The sequence below is a fragment of the Heteronotia binoei genome, chromosome 5, assembly GCF_032191835.1.
Source record: "Heteronotia binoei isolate CCM8104 ecotype False Entrance Well chromosome 5, APGP_CSIRO_Hbin_v1, whole genome shotgun sequence".
In the NCBI taxonomy this organism is placed as follows: Eukaryota; Metazoa; Chordata; class Lepidosauria; order Squamata; family Gekkonidae; genus Heteronotia; species Heteronotia binoei.
In genome coordinates, this window is record NC_083227.1 from 76,284,171 (window position 1) to 76,308,671 (window position 24,501).

At 42.5% G+C, this 24,501-nt stretch overlaps 1 protein-coding gene across 1 annotated transcript; it reads right to left on the reverse strand.

The window, feature by feature from the left end:
• Window positions 1-920: 920 nt before the first annotated feature.
• CCDC174 (coiled-coil domain containing 174) lies at window positions 921-24,501 on the reverse strand. Its single transcript, XM_060239636.1, has 11 exons — window positions 24,212-24,501; window positions 21,115-21,219; window positions 17,625-17,725; window positions 16,453-16,511; window positions 13,610-13,787; window positions 10,605-10,700; window positions 6,643-6,779; window positions 5,546-5,640; window positions 4,819-4,942; window positions 3,331-3,483; window positions 921-1,467 (listed from the first exon to the last, which is right to left on the reverse strand). The coding sequence occupies exons 1-11, from the start codon at window positions 24,251-24,253 to the stop codon at window positions 1,139-1,141; spliced, it is 1,419 nt and encodes a 472-aa protein (XP_060095619.1). The 5' UTR covers window positions 24,254-24,501; the 3' UTR covers window positions 921-1,138.

Here is a 24,501-nt window from a genome sequence, read left to right on the forward strand (position 1 = left end):
ACATCCATCAGTCTAATAAAACTACCCTGAAATTCTGAAAATGTACATGATAAACAGAATTCCCACTTCCTCCAATGTACAGACTTTAAAATTTAAGCTATCTGCTGCCCTCTAGTGGACAATAGTAATTATAGGGATTTTTATTTAATTAAAACTTTCTCAGAATGGTGGGATGAAGAGAAGAGGCAGATGTAGGGCGGAGATGCACACACTTAGGAGGACCTTCGCAGATTTATAAGCATATCTACTGTTGAGCAATCTCAGAAATATAGTTCCTTTCTTTAGCATTATGGCAGACTCACAAAGCAAGCAATAGCTACAAGATCATTTGTCAAAGCCACTGCTAGCAGCTGAGCTTTCCCACAGTTGTTCATCATGCAGAAAAATCCCATGTGCCTCATGAATCCCACCCCCTGACCATCATTACCATGGAGGATTCTGGCAAAGACCTGTTTGCTTTTTCTGCACTGGCAGAAATCCAGATGACTACGGAAAAGCAACCCATCCTGTTAGTCTTAATGGAGTTTAATAGATAGCACACAGCCATCATGGCAGCGGAAGACTTTCAGCTTTCCTGTGAGTTAGTGCATACCAATATTTTCTTTGAAAACAAAATCAAAGTTATCGAGCAAGCTACTTTAATGATGAGATTAAAAAGCAAAGTAAAACTAGCTCTGTGTGCCCCCCCCCACCATGCAGTATAGCAAATTACAGCTAAATTCAAGGGAATTTCACAATACTGTCTTTATAGTGGCAAGAGTGGGTTATTGATGTATTGTTTTAAAAAGTCAAGATCCCCACTAAGCATGGGGGGCCAACAGTAATATCTTGAATGCCTGCCTAAGCTATGGTGAAGAGCTGCCAAATGAAGAGCAATGAATTGTAATAGATGTATTATAAACACACTAGAGGAATATAGCATCATTACAATAGAAGCCTTTACTGTTAAGAAGGTAACAACAGGAGTCAATCGGTTGTCACATGTACAGTTCATGCCACCTCATGGCAAAGGTATTTGATATCTAGGCTAACATTTTTTTCTGCTGTGGTCTTTAGGGTTCTCACTTCTGCTGCTGCTCAAATGTAAGACTTCCCTTCAGCTGTCAAGGTACTGGCCTTGTGCACAGCATCTCAACACTCATGCCACTTGTTTGTAGTACGACAGCATGTCATCTAAACTGTGGTAAACAGGCTGCTCATTCTGCAAGTCACTGCTGGAGGCCTGAGAGGGCGGGCACCAGCTGCTCTGTGTAGTGCCACCGGTGGTCTCTGCTGATGGGGAGGGTGAGCTATCTCCTGGATTCGGTTCCCTTTTGTCATATGAGGATCCAGCTTTGATCCAATAATGGCTTTCCAAGTCAGGCACTCTGCTTTGACCCATATAATAACTAGATGGTGGTGCAAATTCTGGGTCTCGTTCATTCCTGAGTTCTGACTGCTTCTTTGACCAAAGTCCAAAAGTGAATTCTAGGAAAGGAAAAGAGGAAGAAATCATGGGAAAATTCAATGTTTACAACTCAGCAATCCAGAGGAAACCAAGATTAATTGCCTCCTTCTCCCCACCCCACCCCCTTTTTTTGTGAAGAAGCTTTATTCCAGCATACATCTAGTGTGTGAATACAGAACTAATTGAAAAGGCAGCTCTGAAGAAAATCTGAATTATGGCCTTCTGTATTGTAGTATCTGGGAAAGACAGAAGGCAAAAGAAGAAAGGAATGGCAAAAGATGAGATGGTTGGACAGCATTAATGATGTAACTAACACAAATTTGAGCAGCCGTCGGAGGATGGTGGAAGACAGGAGGGCCTGGACTCAACTCAACTGTGCTACTGAACAACAACAAAAATTGTGGTAATGCTGGATCTGGTGTGCCCTCTAGTGGCGGTGAAGGGGAACAAATTTGTTAAGTCACTAGATACGGCAGTTCAATCCTTACTTCACACAGCTTTTTTATTTTAAGAGAATTTTTTGAGGATTCTAGTCTGCTTTTACCCTCACAATTTTTGAGGACTCTAGTCTGATTTTACCCTCACAATCTAGTTCTTACTTAATTTTTAAAGTAAGAGCTAGAATGTGAGGGTAAAATCAGACGAGAAGTCATTCCCCACCTGTATGCATATGCATAGAGCATAGTCTTCTCTCCATTATGTAAGCATTTTTTAACACACAGGAACAAGCCATTCCCATTCCTAAAATGGTAGACTCAAACTGCAGACAGCTTATACCTAGTGATTTTTGTTCTACTGTGACAGCCTTCCAACTGAAGGGTCTTATCTCCTTCTCATGTTGTGGCAGAGGCCCTGTTCCACCCTAGCTAGCCCTCCTGAGTTTTCCCAACACCTGGAGGGGCTTTTCTCTCTCTGTTCAACTGCTGCCACCACCTGACCTCTGTAGGAATTGCCCACTTGGGGGGGGGGGGGTGTCAGGACTCCCAGCATCCCTTTCCATATTATGAGGCCTTGCCTCTCTGTCTCCTGTTACCCAGCATCTGGTTACCATGAGGCCTTGTGCACCACTGGGAGAGTAGCCACTTGCCAACTGGCGGCCCTTCCCTTCCCTTGGTGCTCCTTTTAACATAGTGTGTCCAAGATGGTGGAGGTGTGATATGGCACAGAGAACCACTACCAAAATCAAAAGTTACAAAGCATTTATTAAAAAGGAAGTGTTTACTAGCATACTTTTTAGCAAAGCACCAAACTGAGCAAGGAATTCAAAAGAAATGGGTAAAATACAATTCCTCTGTCCCTCCTTCTATACATGCCCTATCAGTTGTTAAATATAAGGCAAGCTCCTTAACTTAGCAAGTTACAGATTTTTGCAGGATATTAATTACCTTCAAGCCTCTTTCAGCTGTGCAGGCCAGCATGTGGCACTGGTCACCTCCTCCAGAGCCTAGTTAAGAGTTCTGTCTGCCTCGATGGAATCAGCGCGTGCACACACACACACAAACCCTCTTCCTCCTTGCTCTCAGCACTTTTATCATCCAACTTTTCCCCACCCACTGATCAGGTCAGGCTGGGTCAACAAAGCTTTTCCTGAAGTCTGCAGAAGTTTCTTCCTGAAGTCCTTCTGGTACTTAATACTTTCAAATTTCTGTTCTTTACTGAGGGGGGCTTGACTATCCCACTGTCTTTAGCTAGAGCTATTAGCATTTGTAAAAAGGTACGGCTGGAAAGCGACTGAACTGCCTTTCCCCCCACTCCTGCCTGTTCTCTGCCCAGAGAGAAAAATTTCTTAAAACTCCTGGTGAAGGTTTTACTCAGTTCAAATGTCCAAAGAAAAAATCCATTTCTTCTCTCTCTCACACACACACACGCAAACACACACTTACCTTTGCCTCTGTCCCACTCGCGAACATAGGGTATCCCAGGTTTTGTATCTTTCCGCTCCTGAATGACAACCTCCACTTTCCTGCTTTCTGCAGCAGATCTTGCCACTTCACTGGGGGTGGGTTCCACAGGTGCTGGCTCAACAATTTCTTCCTCTGTTTTGTGAAAGAAAAACACAGCAGATGTTATTCAAAATTCACATTTTGCCATTTCATAGGCAAGTGTGCCCAACTGTTACCCATTAAAGGCAGTATTTCTCACTGGGATATGTTCCCAGATCACCATGAACATCAAAATCCAGGAATACTGGTAGGCATTTTTTTTTTTTTGGGGGGGGGGGGAGGTATCTGCTGGCTCCCAGTAGCCAGACAACTAGATTCCCTGCAATGAAATGACTGTGACAACAGGCTGGAGATTGCACTGCATGATTGTACCATGGGCTGCAAATAAGTGAAACTGCAAGTCATGAATCCGCAGATGGTTAGGTCTGCTGTATAGAAAAAAATTACTGTTAATAAAGATGGAAAATAAACTAAAAGGATAAAATAGAAATCACATACTCTACCACAATTACCCACAGATGCAAAAGGACAGCTCAAAAGGTATTTCTTGGCAACACAGTTTGGACTGACAGCATCATCACATAAGAGGTGGAAAACAAGGCAAGAATAGAAATACACCAGCAGCTTCTCCCTTATCTAGACTTCATGTACCCTGATTACTCCATATTACGAACACACTTCATTCCTCTCAGTTTCAGCTGCTCTTGCTAGCTTTTCCAGAACCCAGTTCTCAGTATCAACAAGCTGCATAGAGAGTTGCCTGAAGCAGAGGCAAGCACTCAAATAAGTCGTTCTGGAACCAAGAATTAACCTTAGACTGCACACAGACTTCACTATACGGATAAACGTGAGGGGGGGGGGGGGAGAGACTAGATCCTATAGAACCCCTTGCTCAAGAAATGAGAGGAACAAAACATGTACCAGTTCCTTCTTCTGGTAGACCTCTTCTCCACCATGCTGTATCCCAAGACATTCCCAATGATCCCCAAGAGTGGCTTTTAAGGAATCACAATGAGGGTAAAGAGGCTGCAGAGCAGTATGTTTTGCCACCAGTCAATTCTGTTTAACATTCTTCAGGATTTCATTCAGTCTGTTCGGCTCCTACTTGCATTAGTTTGTATCCTTTCATCACTAGGACTTCTCAGAAGTTCCCTAACTGTGCACCTTCTCCTTCCTTCTTCACCAGCTGCAAGCTACAAGTGGAACACTTTATCTCAACCACTCACAAAAGCTGTAAGTATACCCCTATGGACAGACTGTACCAAGTCAGCTTTGGAACAAAGAAGTTTTGTAGGTTGCTTCACGTGCTAAATCAAATGCTGTTTTCTGACTGGTGTAACCAAAACCTTGTTTGCATTTCAGTGTCATGAACACACAAACATGGATCTTTTATTCTTGGCATTCAAATAATTTTTAAAAAGAGCATACCTCCATTTTCTACTGGGTTGCCCTCTTTTAAGCGCTTTTTTGCCCGAAGCTTGGACAGCCGTGCCTCCAGAACAGCCTTGCGTTTCTCCTTTAAGTGCTCACGTTTCGCTCTCTGATCTGTGGTCTTAAGAAGCAAAACAAAAGTAAGTTATTCTGCGATTCCAACATTATACTGCTCACAATATTTACACACAGACAATCCATCAGTCAGCAATGTCATTTCCTTTTACTGTTTCTTCCCACATTATTGAAATGTGAGCCTAAATGTTACAAACACTGCTATGGGAAAAGTAGATATTTCATAAAGTTGCAGAACAAAAATATTCAACTAATGAAAAAACTACTTACCTGGCTTAAATTGACTTGTTTTGTTTAAAGCATCTCTGAATATGCCTGTGTTCATTTATTAAACATTTATCCCAGCAATTACTGTGAAGTTTATGGCTATAACTCTAAAGGCACTTACTAGGGAGTGTGACCCACTGAACTCAGAGGGTACACTTCTGGGATTGCCCTGCATACATGATTCAGCTGCCCCACATGCATTACTCAGGTGGCTTTCTGAAAGGCTGGAAGGCTATTTTGGGCTAGTCAGGATTACACAGCTTAGCAGAGAAGGGCAGCACTTAAAATAAAATTAGCCACCATTCTCATGTAGCTGCTAGCAAAAGCCTCCATACTGAATACTCTTCTAGCATATGTTTATACTACTTTCAAAACCTCATACCTGGTCTCTTAGCATTTCTAATGTTTCCATCTGTTTTTTCCTCAAAGCTTGGTCACGGGCAAAAGCAAAATAACCAACACCAAGTTGCCGGGCCTCTGAAAAGGAAAGATTTTGCACACTGTTAGAAAGTACCCATATATTTATAACTCCAGGATGTACATCAGTACAAACAGATGCTCTACATCATGGGTCCCCAACCCCCAGGCCGTGGACCAGTACCGGTCCATGGCCTGTTAGCAATCAGGCCATGAGTTGTATAATTATTTCATTATATATTACTATGTAGTAATAATAATAAGACAACATTGGATTTATATCCCACCCTCCACTCCAAATCTCAGAGGGGGTCACAATCTCCTTTACCTTCCTCCCCCACAAAAGACACCTTGTGAGATAGGTGCCGCTGAGAGAGCTCTGACAGCAGCTGCCCTTTCAAGGACAACTCCTATGAGTGCTATGGCTGACCCCAGGTCATTCCAGCAGCTGCAAGTGGAGGAGTGGGGAATCAAACCCGGTTCTCCCAGATCAGAGTCCGCGCACTTTGCCACCACACCAAATTAACAGAAATAAACTGCACAATTATATCATCCTGAAACCATTCCTCCCCTGTCCTCCCTGGTCCATGGAAAAATTGTTTTCCAGAAAACCGGTCTCTGGTGCCAAAAAGGTTAGGGACCGCTGTTCTACATCTTCCAGTCCAAGGGATAGTCTCTTCATTTTCAAAGAACTAGAAGAGAAGTCAAACTCATACCTTCAAATATATCACCATTTTAAACCATCTTTTTGTATTTCAAATGGGTTTTTACACTTCGCATATACTTATAGGTAAGACCAAAGAATTCTGCTCTTTGACTGTGATTAGAGAACTGTAGGTTATTCCAGGTCAAGTAATCCACAGCAAGATGTCCAGTAAACATACTATAAGATACTGAACTTATTTTTCCATCCTGAATGCATAACAACTTGAGAATTCTGTAGGGACAGAATCTAGTTTTGTGGGCTTCAACAGGGCAGCACATCAAATGGTATTGTTACACTAGGAATAAAAGTGCACTTTTCTCCCCAAGACAAACACTTCTAATGGAAGGAGTGCACACCATGTTCACGAATGTCCTCATAATGTATTGGTCCCACAGGTCTCCGCATGGCCTCTTCTTCCTCTCGTTCCCACTGCTGACGCTGAAGCTCCCTTCTCATATCTTCAGACAAAAGAGTCTTCTCTTCACTCATTTGCCTAATTAAAACAAAACAGAGGTACTGCTTGAAAACTGGGAAGCAATGAATGGTAAGGAAAAATTACCTGAACAAGACTAATACATTCTAGGGGAAAGCACTCAATAACTGCATTCAGAAGACTAGTCCAACAGAAAACTCTGTGTGAATTTCTAGAAAACATTCTGCAGAGCACTGTAGAGTACCCAGTGAGAATGTTTCCTTATATGCACTTATTAATTGGCCTTAGAATAGTTAAGACAGTGCTCTCAGCCAATCTTTAATATGGCAACAGGACACAGGGAGGAGACATTTGCTTCATGGGAAAGAAAATTCATTCGTTAGCCACTTCTCTGGTACAACAGGTATACATTTCAAGACTCTTTACTTCTCCTACAGATTTATTCAGAAGCAAGTCTCACACCCTTGTAAAATTGCATAGGATTGTACTGGCAATCTAGCACTGCAGTCCTGTGCAGAGCTACTTGAGTTGCTCTACAGAGGACCTCAGGTGCATTTTAGCAACAGGCTGCCTTTGAACAATGAGCTGCTCAGACAATGGTGCCATCTATATTTTAACTATTTCCCCCATAATGCCCGGCTTGGCCAGGTCCAGTGCAAAATTAAATGGCTTAAACAAGTGGCTTACGCTTAATATCATGTCCTTAACTGCATTACAAGCGTCAAGTTCCATTCACTGTCTGAAGGGGGAACCCCTATTGGAATTCATTGGGACATATTAAAATTCAGTCTCATATAGAAGGGCCATTGCTCTAAAAACATGGATAAAATTTCTTTAGATAGTTAATTGGTCTGTGAAGAACACATTAAGAGCCTTTTCCCCTTACACAGAGCATTTTAGATTTTGTCAGCATTATTATCCCATTTTCAAATAAGTAGAAGGGATTTTAAGAAGTAATAGCAAACGTCCCCATAAACAGTCATCATCGTGTGCTCCTTTTTTGAGACATCCTTTTCATTTCTACAAATTATTTCCCTGTTCTTTAAGTGGTGTACAAAACCTCAGGGCCAATTCAACAACATCAGTTAAAGACTATATAGCTACCACTTCAGCTACTAGCAGAAAATGGAGACATTGCAGTCAACACTGATTTCACCCTAAGATTTACCACCACTGTAAACCGTAATGTACATAATCAGGAGAACTACAGCTGTGCCTTAAGGGAAACAGACTACACAACCCAAAAGTCTAAATTTTGCAAATGGCATATGATATGGGAAAGGCAATGATGCACCCTCCTGTTTAATATATGCATATTGGGAATGAAAGGGAGAAACAAAGATCTGGTTACTGGTACCAATGGAGTATGAAATCACAGAGACTGACAGATAGGAAACAAGAGCAATGGAATGCAAAGGCATTTTGCCACACACACACACACCCAGCTCCTAAGAATCTCAGCCCAGCCTTCTCCAAATTTGACACAGTGAGAAGCTACCAGAGATATTTTCTTCTCCCAACAATCTGGTTTCTCCAAGAGTTTGCATTTTCTGTATTATGTCCCCAGAATCCATAGCACAATCACATCATTATCTATCTCAATCACAGCCAAGAGAATTTAAGAAATCTGCTATTTCAGTCTCTGTCTCTTCCCTTACCCCACTTGCAGCATACTTCCACATTACCGACACTCCTGGGAACCGGCAGACTTAGATTCCCAAGTTCTCCCCATTGCTATGCAATCAGAGCAGCTACTTAGCTACACATTTTAAGGTTCTAGCACCAGCTCTTTGCTAGTTGCGCCTCTCCTCTGAGACCTCCTTCACTACCCCTCTACCTCTATGCCTCATCTACTCTGTTTAAACGGATGAGGGAGAAAGTCTTGCTCATGGAGGGAGGGAGAATGAGTGCCCACAATGTCAGGACCAAGGAAAGGAGGTAACTACAACAGACCTCCCTCTGCTTTTCAAAACTGGTGACACAGATCAGCCCCCAAGGAGAAGTAGGGTGAGGTATGAAATGGAAAGGAGTCAGGGTCCCTGGGCAGTAGCTCTGGAACCAGGCAACCACTCACAGACCCAACAGAGAAGTAGGGTGAGGTTTGAAATGGTAGAGTCAGGAGATGGCATTCCAAGCAGTAACTCTGGACCAGGCAGACAAGCCCCCCAGGAGAAGTGGGATGGCATTTGAAATGAAGGAAAAACACCGCAGGCAGTAATTAAGCTGAAGCCCTCCCCCCCCCCAAAAAAAAGCAGCCCAAAAATCCCTCTACTGCAGCCCAAAGGAAAGGGAGGGAAAAAAATTAAAAGAGAAGGGAAAGCTGACAGCAGCAAACTCCCGCTAAACCAAAATGCTTGCTATGTGAAAGAGAAATTTAATTCCGATTTTCCTGGAACACTTCTGCTACTCCCAGTGGCTGTCATTCTACTCTGCAACCTGTCATTCTTGTCCTAGAGTGCTGAGCCTGTTCCCAGGGGCTCTCATTTCATTCCCAGAATGCTTCTGCTACTCTCAGGGACCATTCATTCCACTCTGTGATCTGTCATTCCAGTCCCAGAGCACAGGTTCTATTCCTAGGGACAGTCATTCCACACGGGAGGCTCTTTCATGCACTAGTACACCTGCTCTATGCCAAACCACCACACTCTGCCAACAAAGGGAATGTGTCCGATGCTTATATAAATCATCCTCTCCCATTGCAAGCAAGAAGGGAACTCTGTTATTGGCAGGCAGTATTGCCTGTAAGCGTTGAAGGTCCCTATTCATGTTTTCAAGCCTGGAAAACGTTACCACCCCCACTGTTATCTAGCATTTTCACTTTGTGGGTTGGTTTCACTTTCTGAGCTGCTCCGAGCTTAGAGATGTGTTTGGTGTACATATGAGCGACGAACCTCAGCTCACAAACCTTGAACTGGGCAACGTTCAGTTCTGATTTTGGCTCATCACCTAGTTCATGCCCATTCCTAATGGGGAGTACTATAGTATGAATTATCTTAATCTTGGCCACCAGTAGCACATCCATACACGGAAGGATCTTTTCTAGCAACTTCATGGCTGCCCTTCCAGGTCTCAGTCTTGTTCTAGTTTCTTGGCTGCAGTCTCCCTTTTGGTTGATGACTGAGCCAGGGAATAGAAAACCTTTCCCAGTTTCAGTTTCCTCATCATCAGTCTTAAAGCTGTATAACTCTAGAGATTAAACTAGGGTATAGGCACAGATTCAAATCCCCAGTAAGCCAGAAAGCTCCCTAGGTACCCTTTGGGCCAGTCACCCTCTTTCATTATGACTAATCTAACAGATGGTTGCTAGGACAAAAAGGAGGAAGGGAAAACTATGTTAGCCACTTTGGAAGATAGGAAGGATAAAAATGCAGTACATATATGGATCTAAAGTTTCCTTTGATTAGAGAGATATATAGGGGGTAACAAAAGCAAAGATCAAATAAGACCCTCCCAAATGAAAAGGCTGGAAGCAGGCTGAAGGCAAAGACATTGGACAAAAGGGAGAGCCAAGTTACTTTCAAATATAGCCATGGGAGGGAAAGGGAGAAGTTTAAGACCCAGGTGAGCTATTCTTCATAGCAAGAAAAAACAGGAAGGTGAAAAGCAAACCTGAGGGCAGCAAGAGGACAGTGGAAATAGAGGAGAAAAGGAAACCATAGCAAATGAAATTAGTAGCTGCTTTCAGATTGAAGAGTGGAGGAATGATACACCAGAAGAAAAGCAAATTAAACAATGACAAAAGGAAAGGTTCCTCAAAATTCTACACCCTTGTTTTGACACAGGGCTAAACATGCTGAATGGATTTTTTTCTATTTTCAACTGCATTATCAATGCTATTGCCCCATACTTGCAAGAGTCTACAAGAGTAACAGGGACCAACATCACCTCTTCCCCTGAAGTTCTTTATCCATTTGAAGCAGATGTGGCAAATCCTTCTTCATACAACGTCTTGATCTCCCCAAGGAGTCCACATAGTCAACCCTAGAGTTGAAAGCAAAATGAACTTCATACAGAACCCCAGATTTATTCACTAGAATGATACTACTTACAGAATCACTAACAGTACACTCATATCCCTTTTCAGTCTGTAGTTGTTAATTACTAGGATGGACGTAACTTAGTAGTGCAATCCTAAACAGAGTTACACCCATCTAACTCTACATAGTTAGAGACAGAAAAGTATAGCTCTGCTTAAGGCTGCACTAAATTACCTTCATTCTAATAACTCACAGCTAGAGACTGATGCAAGTACCCCTTAAAACAGTTGCCAACATGTTAAAATTTTAAAGGCAGTCACTGTGAGGCATCTGTCTGCTTAGATAAGGTAGCTAGAGAAATGTTAACAAGTTATAATGGCACTTCACTTTCTAACTTTGCCAGCACAGAATATCTGCTCCCTGTGGAAAGAATAACGATCCACCATTGACTTTCCACACTAACATTACACTGCAACAATAGATTTCAATTATCAAGACAAGACTCATTTAGTGATTGCTTCAGCAACTGTTCCGCTATTTTAACGAAAACTGAAAATAAATGCAAAGCGGGACTTCCATTGAAGTTCTTTTGATGTGAAACTGTTTTCCCCCTGCTCCCCAAAATTCACAATTGAAAACTGTTAAGAGATTCAGATAAACAACAGTATTTGCTGCCCATTAATAGTGGCAAGTATTCTTTAACACTGAACTCTTCCCCAATTACAGTGGCGCAGACACACAGCTGTCCAGGTGCTGATGGGCCCAGCATGCAATGCTAATGGTTAACCATTAATGATTTATACTTCCATTAAGTTGCTTGTTACAAGAATGTAAAGGAGACAGAAGTGGCTGTTTGCTTTCTTTTTAGTTCTTGAAAATGGTTGTTGCTGGGGGGGCGGAGGGGAGGCTCCTACTGATGAGTGTGCAGTTAGAACATCAGAAACAAGTTTCTTCAAGGATTTCCCCCCCCCCCTCCAACTATCAAAGCAGAGCTTTCAAAACTTGCAGCTTTTCCAAAACTCTTTATCTTACTGATGTTAGTGGCAACTGAGAAAATAGATGTCCAGTTATTCAGAAAACCCAAATCATGTGGTAATTACATGTATGCATTTTCTACCCCAAGACATTTAATTTGGTGATGAAATGACTTGCCTGCTCATGATGGCCTAGAATACCAATTATGTGGGCTGGGGACTACTCAAATAGTTCTACTTGGGAAAGACTGATAGATACGCATACTTCTAGGTGTGTTCTTTTTTCACATGGAGCCTCATGATATATTAAAAGACACATAGACTGATTTCCCACTAGCCTTATGCTGCTCTCACGCTCCTCTTCTCAGCAGGGCTTCCGTTGGATTTCACACTAGCTGTCCCGGGGCAGCAACTAGCTTTGCCTTTTTCGCAAAAAGAAAATGGTTTTTAGAGGATCCTGTTTGCTGTGCAAAAGAGGCAGAGTGAGTCGCAGCCTTGGGGCAGATAGTGTGAAATCTGACGGAAGCCCCATGGAGAAGAAAAGAGTGAGAGTGACGTGAGGCTAGTGGGAAATTAGTCATAATGTTTTTTCCCTAGCATTAACTTCCATGGAGTTTCAACTCAGTTCACCAGATGATTATTGCTATTTAAACTATACTGGTAGTATATTTAAGGAATCTAGTACATAACGAATAGAGGTCTTGTGAACCAAATTCCAGCTAGTTAACTTCGTAGCTTCTACACATGCTAATTTATATGTGCTGTGTGGGGGTGGGGAGAATACTACAATAGAATTGCAGTCTAAATTGAAGTAGAATTTTACTTACAGCTTCTAAGAAACTTATTGCTTATTAATGGAAGAATAAAAATACACCAACAATAACTCAATGGTATGGAAAATTGCAGGAATTTCTATTTATGAATAAGATTTCAGAGAAAGTACAGTTATTACAATTAAAAAGTACAGTTACAGTTATCAGTGGTAGAGCATCTGCTTGGGAAGCAGAAGGTCCCAGGTTCAATCCCCGGCATCTCCAAAAAAGGGTCCAGGCAAATAGGTGTGAAAAACCTCAGCTTGAGACCCTGGAGAGCCGCTGCCAGTCTGAGAAGACAATACTGACTTTGATGGACCAAGGGTCTGATTCAGTATAAGGCAGCTTCATGTTCATATATGTTCACAAGTTAACCACTTCTGTTCTAAATTTATAGGAAAATGGTCCCCTTTTTTTTATGCTCCAGAATCAAATCTGCTCAAACTGGATATTCCAAAAAAGTACAAAAGTATAGTTCTACTTTGGATTGTTGCAGAACATATGTCAGAGACCACCATTATACATAACCTGAATTTAAGACATGACTTTCTTTTGTTTATTGTTATCAACAATGTAATGTTATTTATAAAGGTAAAGGTAGTCCTCTGTGCAAGCACGAGTTGTTTCCGAATGTGGTTAGATGTCGCATCACGACATTTTCATGGCAGACTTTTTACAGGGTGGTTTGCCATTGCCTTCCCCAGTGGTCTACACTTTACCCCCAGCAAGCTGGATTATTTGTACATAATTAAAACAAAGTGTTTTTTTTAAAATAAACTGAAGTAGAAGGCAATTTCCAGTGACTTTTATTGGGAAACCACAGTTCACTTTGTGCATCTGACAAAAAGGACCATGGCTCAGACAATCTCATGCCCAATACACCTATTATTATTTAAGGTATCTTAAGAGTCTTTGTTGTTTTCATCTTCTACTGGAATCTCTTCTGCAAGGCAAGGAGAATGAAATGGCAGGATATTTCTTGATAGGAAGGAAGGTTTATCACAGACTTATAGGGACTAATGAAAGAGATTCCTACAGAGATTTGTGGGCTTAAAACAAACAAACAAAAATAAGAATCCAGAGAAATCACACAAAACTAATTGTACCCCTACAATGTTACCACTGACCATTCTTCAGTGGGGTCCTGCGGAGGCGGAATCTCCATTTCAGAGTGTCTCTCGTCTTCATTCTCCTTCTCCGCTGCTTTCCTAGCAGCTTCATTTGCACATAGCTCTTGTACTTCTCTCTGTCTGTCTATGATCTTTTGAGTGAAATCCACAAGGTACAAATCCTCAGTTTCTTCGTCTACAACAGAAAATCAATTCTTAAATAACAGGCATCAAAAAGTACCCAGCTGAGATAGGAGTCAATATGAAATTGCAGCAATCAGCGCTATTGCTGCTGACAATGCCCTTGACTACAATACAGGACAATGGAAAGAACACAATGAAACTACCCAAGCAATCCTTGTGCGTTTCTCCAGTTCTACAACAGCCAAGCATAATTATGGATTGTGCTGCTTTTGTTAAGGAAAGGGCCCCAGAGCTCATGGAATATTGTCTTCTATGGCCCGTGACTTGCAATTCCAACTCAACAAACAAGTATTCCAGAACTAAAGGTTATGGGGAATGTGCAGCAGCCACTGAATACAGCAGCCCAACACTACTTCCTCATCTCTTCCATAACATAATAATACAAGACCAAGGGCATGATGCCATCACACTGTGAATGTCCCTGCACCTACAAGAAACAGCTAGTGAAGCAGAGCTAGGGCGGGAAAGCTCACATTCAGCTGACACCACACCCGGAGTTCTGTATAATAGATGTGGCTGAAAGAAAAGAAGAAATCCTTTTTGGGCTATGCACCATATACAGTAGGTCACAGAAGTGAGTACACCCCCTCACATTTTGTAAATATTTAAGTATATATTTTAATGTGACAACACTGAAGAAATGACACTTGGCGACAATGTAAAGTAGTGAGTCTACGGCTTGTATAACAGTGTAAATTATGCAACACACAGCCATTAATGTCTAAACTGCTGGCAGCAAAAGTGAGTACACCCCTAAGTGGTAATATGTTCAAATGGGGCCCAAAGTGTCAATATTTTGTGTGGCCACCATTATTTTCCAGCACTGCCTTAACCCTCTTGGGCATAGAGTTCACCAGAGCTTCACAGATTGCCACTGGAGTCCTCTTCCACTCCTCCATGACAACATCACATAGCTGGTGGATATTAGAGACCTTGCACACCTCCACCTTCCATTCCAGGATGCCCCACAAATGCTCAATAGGGTTTAAGACTGGAGACATGCTTGGCCAGTCCATCACCTTTACCCTCAGCTTCTTTAGCAAGGCAGTGGTCATTTTGGAGGTATGTTTGGGGTCGTTACGTTGAAATACTGCCCTGCGGCCCAGTCTCCGAAGGGAGAGGATCATGTTCTGCTTCAGTATGTCACAGTACATGTTGGCATTCATGGTTCCCTCAATGAACTGCAGCTCCCCAGTGCCGGCAGCACTCATGCAGCCCCAGACCATGACATTCCCACCACCAGGCTTGACTGTAGGCAAGACACACTTGTCTTTGTACTCCTCACCTGGTTGCCGCCACACACGCTTGACACCATCTGAACCAAATAAGTTTATAAGTAGGATACATCTATACTCAAATTAATAAAAACATGTGAGTTAACTTCCCATGTGAAAAAGGAATTACTGACTGGATGGACATGACTCCATAAAGTGTACATGAAGAATGTGGGGGGGGGGGGGGAGAGATAAGAAATGGCGCAACTAACTTTCGACACCATGAAGTGGCTTAGAGAGTATATTAAGCATGTATGTAGTGCTTTTTCCAAGGGCTCAACTCAGTTTGCATGAGATCTCTGAATTATCTTTATAATAGCCTTCTAAGATACATAACTGTTGTTTACATATGGAAGACTAGAGAGAGAACGTAAGGCCACTCCATAAACTCACTGATGATTCAACACCTGAATGAAGAACTTTCACGTTAACAGCTAATTCTGCTGAGCAGCAAGCCACTAATGCTTTATAAAAACTGGTACACAGACATGGGACTACTACACACAAGCTTCCCTTCTCCCAAGTCACTGAATCACACATCATTGAAACCTTTTCTTAAGCTTCCAAATTTCAAATCCAAAGATGAAACTGAAAGCCCATATAATTATCTTTCATGCGCATTAACAACCAACATTTTCCTCCCCTCCCTTTTTGTGGAGTGATATGTATGTGGTATGTTCTAAATAAACTTTATTAAAAAAAATTTCTTTCAGTGCAACAGTTATCATGTGAAAAAAACCTATCCTTTTCAAAATAAAGGATACCTTTCTTAATTAAAGAAGAAATTTGAATTGTGTTTTAAACCTTTGGGCCAGTTGCAACAGAAAACTACATTGCAATGTCTGAAGCACTGTGAGGCAAAGTGCAGTGGTAAGGAAAACAGGGATCTGGGAGACCCAGGTTTGAATTCCCACTTTGTCATGGAACACTGCTAGGTGACCATGGGCCAGTTACACAGTCTCAGTCTAAGCTACCTCAGGGAGTTGCAGTGAGGATAATGTGGAGGAAAGAACAATGTAAGCCACTTTGGGTCTCACTAGGGAGAAAGATGGGGTACAAACAAAACATGGCTATTTCGAAATTCCATTAAGCCCAAGGGTACTGTTCCCTGGTAACAGTGATGTGGGCTGAAGTCTTATATTAATGAAATGTAACATCAGGCAGAAATAATTAACTAGCAATGAATTCCATGATCATAGGTGCACTTATTCAAGCTGTTGCACTGAGAGAGGTCAGAAAACAATTAGCTCCAGCTACATATAATTCTCATTGTACTTTGGAAGGTCATCTCTCTCATACATGTATCCAGACTCAAGAGTCAAGACTGCAATCCTAAGTACTTGTTAGGGAGCATGTCCCTAACAGAAATATAGTTTTAATTACCTGGAAAGTCTCCTTTTGTCATCTTCTCGTACAATTTTGCTTTCTCTTCCAGTTTCTGTCTACAAAATAAACCCCAAAATATAGTCATATAAATGTGAATTTGCCACTACACAGTAGTAAACTTTTTAGTATTTTGAATTCAAGAGATGTATGTCATTTCTTGGAGCCAATATACATAGCCAAAAAAGTCACCACATAATACTATCAATGCTGTCCTCAGCACACATGTGCCTCTAATTGCATGGAAGATTCCAGGGGTAATCATTCACCAAGCAAAGCAATAATTAACTAGCAATGAATTCCATGATCATAGGTGCACTTATTCAAGCTGTTGCACTGAGAGAGGTCAGAAAACAATTAGCTCCAGCTACATATAATTCTCAGTGTACTTTGGAAGGCCATCTCTCTCATACACGTATCCAGACTCAAGAGTCAAGACTGCAATCCTAAGTACTTGTTAGGGAGCAAGTCCCATTGAACCAAACTGAACCAACTTCCAAGTACACATCACACAGCATAGGGGACTATATTTATTCCAAAGCCATTTGTCACATAACTACACATCTGAATCTGAATTCTAGCCTCTCAAGCACAACAGTTTGAAACGCACTATTAGAAATGACCTCCATAGTCTGAACCACATGATTAGAAATGGCCTCCAGATATGTATTAGTGAACAAGACATTCCTGCAAAGATCCCCCTACACAAATTCTTATCCATCTGGCATGAGGATGATCATCAGCTATAGCCATGTAGCCCCGACCTGGATAGCCCAGGCAAACCCAATCTCATCAGATCTCAGAAGCTAAGAAAGGTTGACTCTGGCAAGTACTTGGATGGGAGACTCATTGGAATACCAGATGTGGGAGGTGGAGGCAGGCTTTATTCAGCCACCTCCCTGAATATCCTCCAGGCCCCCAGTAGGAGTCAATCACGAGATCACCATGACTTACAAGTGCACACACATACGTGCACATATAAATATTAAAAAATACCAAAAAAGAGAGAGAGACTGGTGCTATAGCCATGTATATTTCAAAGCCTGGAACACAGCTGGTTCCAGAAGCAAAGAGCCAAGTTGACACCATGATCCTATTTTCCAAATAATATAACCAGTGCAAACTCAATAACAAACATTTCAGACCTGCTCTTCACACAAGTGAAGAATTACCTTGCTTTATCCAATGTTTGCTGCTCTTCTATCTTCTGCTCAGCATCTTTCTCGGCTCGATCTGAAACACCTTTGTTCTGCTTAGTCCAGATGCTCGGCTTCTGTAATATTTGGTTTTCAGAATAAAACACAGATCTTGGGAGTAAAACAGCCTTCCTGACTAACATAATCTATGCCTAGCTCATCAATATTTCACCCCAAACAGTAATCAATGCTAGTCCAATAGAGCAGCAATATACTACCCCCCCCCATTGCATTAAACATTCTGAGGCTTTCCCCATGCAAAGCTTTCCCACCTACAACAAAACGCCTACAAATAAGTTGCTAGGCAGCCACAGGGAAATGACTACCCCTTGCTTTAAAAAAAATGCATTTAACAGTATAAGCTAGTTGGTTTTACTTTTAGTATCTTCCTTGAAAATCACATGTGTTTTTTTTTTAATCTATAACACTTTATTGCTACATCCACTGACATTTCTTACATTTTAAGTATGCTATTTGCTCACGATTGGTGATTCCAGAGATTTCTGAAATTCTCATTATATAAATAACTAGCAGCAATGACTTGAAAGTCCTTACTTTTTATTTTTAACACATGGTAAGTTTATATTCATTTATTATATATTTCAGAATTATATCTACAAACAAAAAATGGTGTGGCTGTGGGCAGTGTTGAGGGAATGGCCTGAGTCGGTTGGTTCCCCAAGCCCTTTCAGCCTGGGAACGCCCCCTGCCAGAGGCAGAAAGTTACACCAGGAAAAGCATGCCATAGCCCATAGGTACACATTGACCTTGAAAATCAAGTCTTCCGTCACTGCTGCAGCCTCACCTATTAGGCTTGGAGGAGCTCAGGATGCCAAGTACAGACTCGGCCAATCATCTCCCTCCCCAGAACGTCCAAGCCCCTTCCCCAACACCCAACTGCAGCCTCCTCATCCTACAAAAAGTTTCACCAGGACACACTGCAACTCAGTAGTTAGGGCATGGGGCTCTGTGTCAGAGCTCCCTGCTGTTCAGACTCAGAGCAAGTGGCAAGGAATTCTGATGGTGGGAAAAGCACAGACAGGGCATGGCACTGACACCCAATGAGGAGAGCTAAGTCCATACTATGCGGCTGCCCTCTCCCATTTCAGAACCCTAACAGGTACCACACCTTTGGAGGCTCATGCCATAGAAGCTACCATGCACTGACAGGTAAGCAAGGGCAATGATCCCAAACCTGCTCCCCCATTCACCTTGCTTGAAGCTGAGTGCTGTGAAAGCATCTCATGTCCAAGTGTGGGACAACACAAGCCATGGCCACACAACACCATGGTCCCTGATATGCCATAGGAAAAGTTCCCCTGGAAGTTTTCCTAGAGATCAGGGGGAGGGAGGGGATGCTCTGTCATTTGCCTGGTTCCCACCCTCAGCAGAGCACAGGGTATGTCTGTGAATTGCGGGGTGGGGAATCTGGCAGTTGCTCCATTGCACACAGTGACCCAGCTTGGCAAGTGTTCCTTTAACTCAGGGGTGGCCAACGGTAGCTCTCCAGATGGTTTTTTTTGCCTACAACTCCCATCAGCCCCAGCCAGCATGGCCAATGGCTGGGGCTGATGGGAGTTGTAGGCAAAAAACATCTGGAGAGCTACCGTTGGCCACCATTGCTTTAATTCATTCCCTAGCAGAATCAGAGGTTTGAGCTGCAGCTACCACAGCACAAGACAGGTTGCGAGTTGGCTGGTTCCATCATGCACCTCAAGGGCGTTTATGGCAAGCCGCCCCCCTTCCGCCATGGGGCTGCATTTGCAAACCCTGTCATGACAACACACCCATGGCTGAGCCTTGCATGGCACTAGCACCCAGTTGCCATGACGATTTTACTGTCTTGAGATTCAACAGAGAGACTTTTGAGTGTGGCAAGACCGCCCCCACCCCCACAACCACTCTGCTCAGTTCACTGTTCCAGCCCTTCCAAATTCCACCAGCATACCATGCTGGAAGTAGACAGAGATGCATACCATGCTGGAAGTAGACAGAGATGCATACCATGCTGGAAGTAGACAGAGTCCTCACTCCTTGCCATGGATTCCAGTGCAATAAAGCCTATGTTGAGCCACATCTGTGTCTCTGCTGCTTGGTTCCTGCTTCATAACAGGAGCCCCACACCCCTCCATGCCCCATTCCCTCCCCACCCCATTTGCTACTCTCCCTGTGGGCTTACCAAGGACACATTGAAGAGGAAGGGCTCGTGGGTTCTGTGAGTGGCTGGGGAGGGTTGCACATGTTCCACTGGTCATAGTCATCTACCATACATAGCATGGACTCAGATGCACAGACAGATTCCCTCTCAGGCTTCTGTGTGAAGGGGGGAGGGGCCAGAGACTCGTTTGGTGAAAAGCAAGCATGTTGTGCTGGTTAGAGATTGAGGCTGGACCTAAGAGATCCAGATTCTGTTCTCCATTTGTACCATGGAAGGAAGGTAGGTGGCGTTGGGCTTGATAGGGCTGTTGTGAGTGTGAAATAGAGGAGAGCAGAATGATGCAAGCTCGGGGGGCAAGCTTGCTACTAAAATGAGTGAGTAGATGAGGTTCCTAACTGTGTGTCTGCTCCATGAAGGGGATCCTCTGGCACCTAGGGGGAAGGCATCTGTGCAAGTAGAACTGGGGAGGCAGGGAATCATGGAAATGTCATGAGACAACGGTGGGGGGAGTCACTGCAGTGGGTGGACTCAACATATTGGGGGAGCGGGGGGGCTTGACCATGGGAAATGCAGGAACAATAACTGACAGCATCTGAATGCCTATCATCGCTGCGAGTCTCTTTCAAGGGGACAGGAGAGGAGAATGAGGCTTCCCTGAGCTGCTCTTCCCCGCTTCCTAGCTGTGACATGCAACAGCATCTGTCCTAAGGACTGGATGCTCCCATCAATTCAAAGTGCCCCTCCCATCATGCCACCCCTACCGCACCACTATGCTGCAAGACCATGCTGCAGCAGAATCACCACAAATGCAGCCTTGCAAGCATCCAGCTACACTCACCATCACCACCACTCGCCCCCGCTCTACTGCTGTGTGACTTGTCCCTTAGAGAGCCAACTAGCAGTGCTGTGGCTCACTGCTGCAGTGCAGGCGTGGCTCAGAATTGCTCTGTCAGTGTTGTTAGGCAAACCTCACCTCCACTATGGACAAAAGCTTACCTACTTTACAGGGCTATTACAAAGATTTCTATGATAATATACATAAAGAAATCTGAAAGTGCAATAGAAGCAGTAGGTATCATCATCAAAACAGTGTTTCAAATGTCAGAAGTAAATTTTCAAATGACTAAGTATTCTCTCTGCTTGGAAAAAAATTTGTTTCGAAGGAGTCTAATTTGACCTGACTTCTTGTTTTCATCAGTTTAAACAATATTTGAACCAAACCTGTTAGTGTCTGAAGTCTCTATACAGTTGGAGAGAAAACTATTAAAATTCAACGTGTGGGGTAACCAATAATTTCTATTCATCTACCTTGTTTGTTGCTTTGGGCTTTACAAAGGTTCCAGCATCTTTCAGAAGTTTTTCTTTTTTGAACTCTTCTTGTTTTCGGAAAAGCTCAGCTTTCAAGTCTACCAGCTGAATGAAGTAACAGTAAAGAAACAACAACAACAAAAAAGTCAATCCACAATGGAACAAGAAACATAAAAAGTTTATAGAGAGGAAAAACAGTTAAATGTTTAATACTACCGTCAGATACTAGCAGCAGCAACACCAACATCCTTTGGAAATTTATATACACCTGTTAATGCAATCATGGCTCCATAGTATGCAGCCCAACAGAGTCACGTGTTACGGTCTGCAGTCATGTCCTATGAGGTTGGGGGAAGGAAGTACTGGACAGCATTCCACCCTCCCAAAAAAAACAACTTCTTGCCAAGATCCTTCTCTGGGATACAGGCCTGTTAGAAGGGTTGAAAGCATTTCATCAGGCAGCTCCCCCTCAATCCATTGCACTGCAGAGATGTCTTCTCTGCTTTATATATGTATAATCAATTGCTTTTTAAAGAGAAAAAATAAGCTAACTACTCAGGGGGGCCACAATGTGATAGTATATAAAACCATTTGCATGGTAAGGAGCACCCTTGGAAACCTGTTTGTACCGTATAAACAACTAAGCTTAGTATTAGTATGTACAACATGTGTAATTCCCCTACCAATTGTAATCCTCCCCAGAACATTTGGGAGAGACAAGGATCAAAGGTATAAAACAGGGGGGTAGGGAGTGGCTTTGACCAACATCCGGTCAAGAGCCTTTGCCTAACGCTCACCCAGCTGGCTCCAAAGTTATATTCTTTTTACCCCTTTAAACTATATTTTTTGAATCTTTGAGTGATGTCTCATAAAAGGGTGAAGAAGGGAAATAAACAGAAGGAAAAAAGCATTCAGCTTTTAACTGACTTCTTGGAATTGCCATCCACCTCCCATACAAGGTTGGAGAGATACAAGGAACCAGCAGGAGAATGTCCTCTCGCATTGAATTTATTGACGCAGGCAATGTCTAAGTTAAGACAAGAAATACGAGAGGACATAACCTCTATGTTACAACCGTTGTGTCAGCGTCTGGATGAATAGAGGAGTCTCATAAACAAGTTACCCAGACAGCACAAGAAGCTTTAAAAAGAGCTCAAGAGCGTGAAGGGAGAATATCTGAAATAACATCAGATGCATGGACGAGGGAACGGGTTTTAACAATGGACTTTCATAACCGGGAGCTGTGTTTAAAGTTTAGAGGTTTTAAATCTGATGTGAAAGCTGAAATGGACTTATATGTATTTATGGCAAATTGGCTTGCTGAAGCAACTCACCTGGAGGCCGAAGTTCTCCCACTCATTCAAAAAGTATATTGGGTCGGCAAGGTATGTGAAGACAATTTGTCTTATACTAGAGATATTTTGGTGCAGTTTAAGGACTATTGAATGAGGCAAAGAGTCTTTGCAGAGGCCAGAGAGAGGGGAGGCTTGGACTATCAGGGGTTATAGATTCAGGTCTTTCCAGATCTCCCTCCTGAATTTTTAAGAATCAGAAGAGACCTCAAGGATACAACTGCCAAACTGCGGGACTTAAAAATTAAATATAAATGGCTACAATCAGGCAAATTATACGTCCAAAAAGGTTCCACTTCATATACAGCATGATGCTCGGGTGAATTATTACTCTCCAAGTTAACTCTCTCCTCCCCTGCATCGAGAGTAAACAAGAGAAAGGAATGCTCTCCTCCCATCTCTTTAAGGACAACCCGTGCTTGTACTGAAGAAGATTATGTAAACTTGGAAGAAAGTATGGATTCTATCTAAAAAGAAACTGAAGTAACAAGAAAATGGAACAGTTGACGAAATTTATAATCTATATCTAAAGACTTTTCTTTCGGAATTTATGGTTGGGTGGGGTCAGCTGGCGTGAGCATTTGGGTAATATCCCTCCATAGCTAATTCAGTCCAGGTGGAAGAAGGGAAGTATCTCTTCTAGACCTTAACCCCTGAGGTCTCCAGGGACCAAGATATTTTGTTAGAATTTAATTTTATTAACTTTTTTTTGAGAGTAGAAGGAATAATGAAGTTATAGAAGAAGAAGGAAATATTGAATTGATTGTGGTATTAAACTTTAAAAATGTGTTAGGGAAGATAGTATTGTTAAGCTTAATTATTCCTCTACTAAAAAATATAATAATATATAGACATACATATATACATATTAAGAAGTGTGGAATGGTAACATATGATGTAATCTCCAAAGAGATAGATCAACTTTAGTTTATGTTAACTCTGGTGAGATGTTATTAAGTTTTGTTGTTTTTGATTTGTTATTGTTGTACACTTCTCTGTTGGAATAGGTATGAATTATAAAGAGTCTATAATAAAATTTTGATTTATATGCAACAACAACAAAAAAGAAAGATATAAAGCAGTCCATACAGCTCTCTAAATCTGGCACCCAGAAGACTGTAAGGCTGAAACCAGGCAAACCTCCATGGGAAGATAGTTACATAGTTCTGGCCCCATAAAGGAAAAGGTCCCATGTTTGGTGCTCATCCACCTAGTTTCTGGTCATGGAGATTAAGTAGTGCCTCTGATGACCATCTCGATTGACAGACAGCTGTAAATTACCTTGAGGCTTTTGTTGAAAGTCTTGATAGCAAGATATTCCCTAGCAGGAATTCATTTCAGCCCCTCAAGGATTAGCAGAGAAGGTCGAGAAAAAAACAAGAAGCAAGGCACAATTTATGCCCCCAAATACACCCTCAATACAATGCTCAACCCTGGTACATATTACACATGCTCTGGTTCACAGACGCTTATGCTACAAATAAATGTCTTTCAAAGCCCCATTGGGCTCTTGTACGATACTCCATTTTTAAAGCATACCGCCCGTAAACAAAGCACCCCATTCCAGTACCAGAGACTGAGACCTCCAGACAGCTATTCCTTCTTTTTGGGAAAGGCAAAAAGAAGTCGGAGCACCTTAGAGATTGTTTCGGAAGGTTTCCCGTGAACTATAAGAAGCCCGCTTAATAAGAGTAGAACCAAAGTAGGGGCGAGCCCAGCGAAATTATCCCTCCCTCCTCTCTCACCGAAGCAACTGTCACATCCAGTGGCTTCTTCCTACGATCCATGATGACGGCAGCTGCTGTTTACCGGCCCAGCAACGAAAAACGAGCGACAAACAAATAGGCTAAAAGAGAAACATCCTTAAAAACATCCTTTCTCATGCACTTCCGGGCAGAGCCGCAAAGCGCAGTTTCCGCAATAGCGACAAATTCGCTGCCCCAAAGAACAGCTTATTACGACAATGCCGGAAAACAGGGTGCTCCCTGAGAACGTTTGTGTCGAGACTTCGGCTGGTGAAAGAGATGCTGCGACT

Coding starts and splice junctions, on each gene's coding strand:
- CCDC174 (XM_060239636.1), bottom strand. CDS start 24,253: ATGGATCGTAGGAAGAAGCCACTGGATGTGACAGTTGCTTCG. Junction 21,220..24,211: donor TGGATGTGACAGTTGCTTCG/GTGAGAGAGGAG, acceptor TACTTCATTCAG/CTGGTAGACTTGAAAGCTGA. Junction 10,701..13,609: donor CAGGACCCCACTGAAGAATG/GTCAGTGGTAAC, acceptor TTTCAACTCTAG/GGTTGACTATGTGGACTCCT.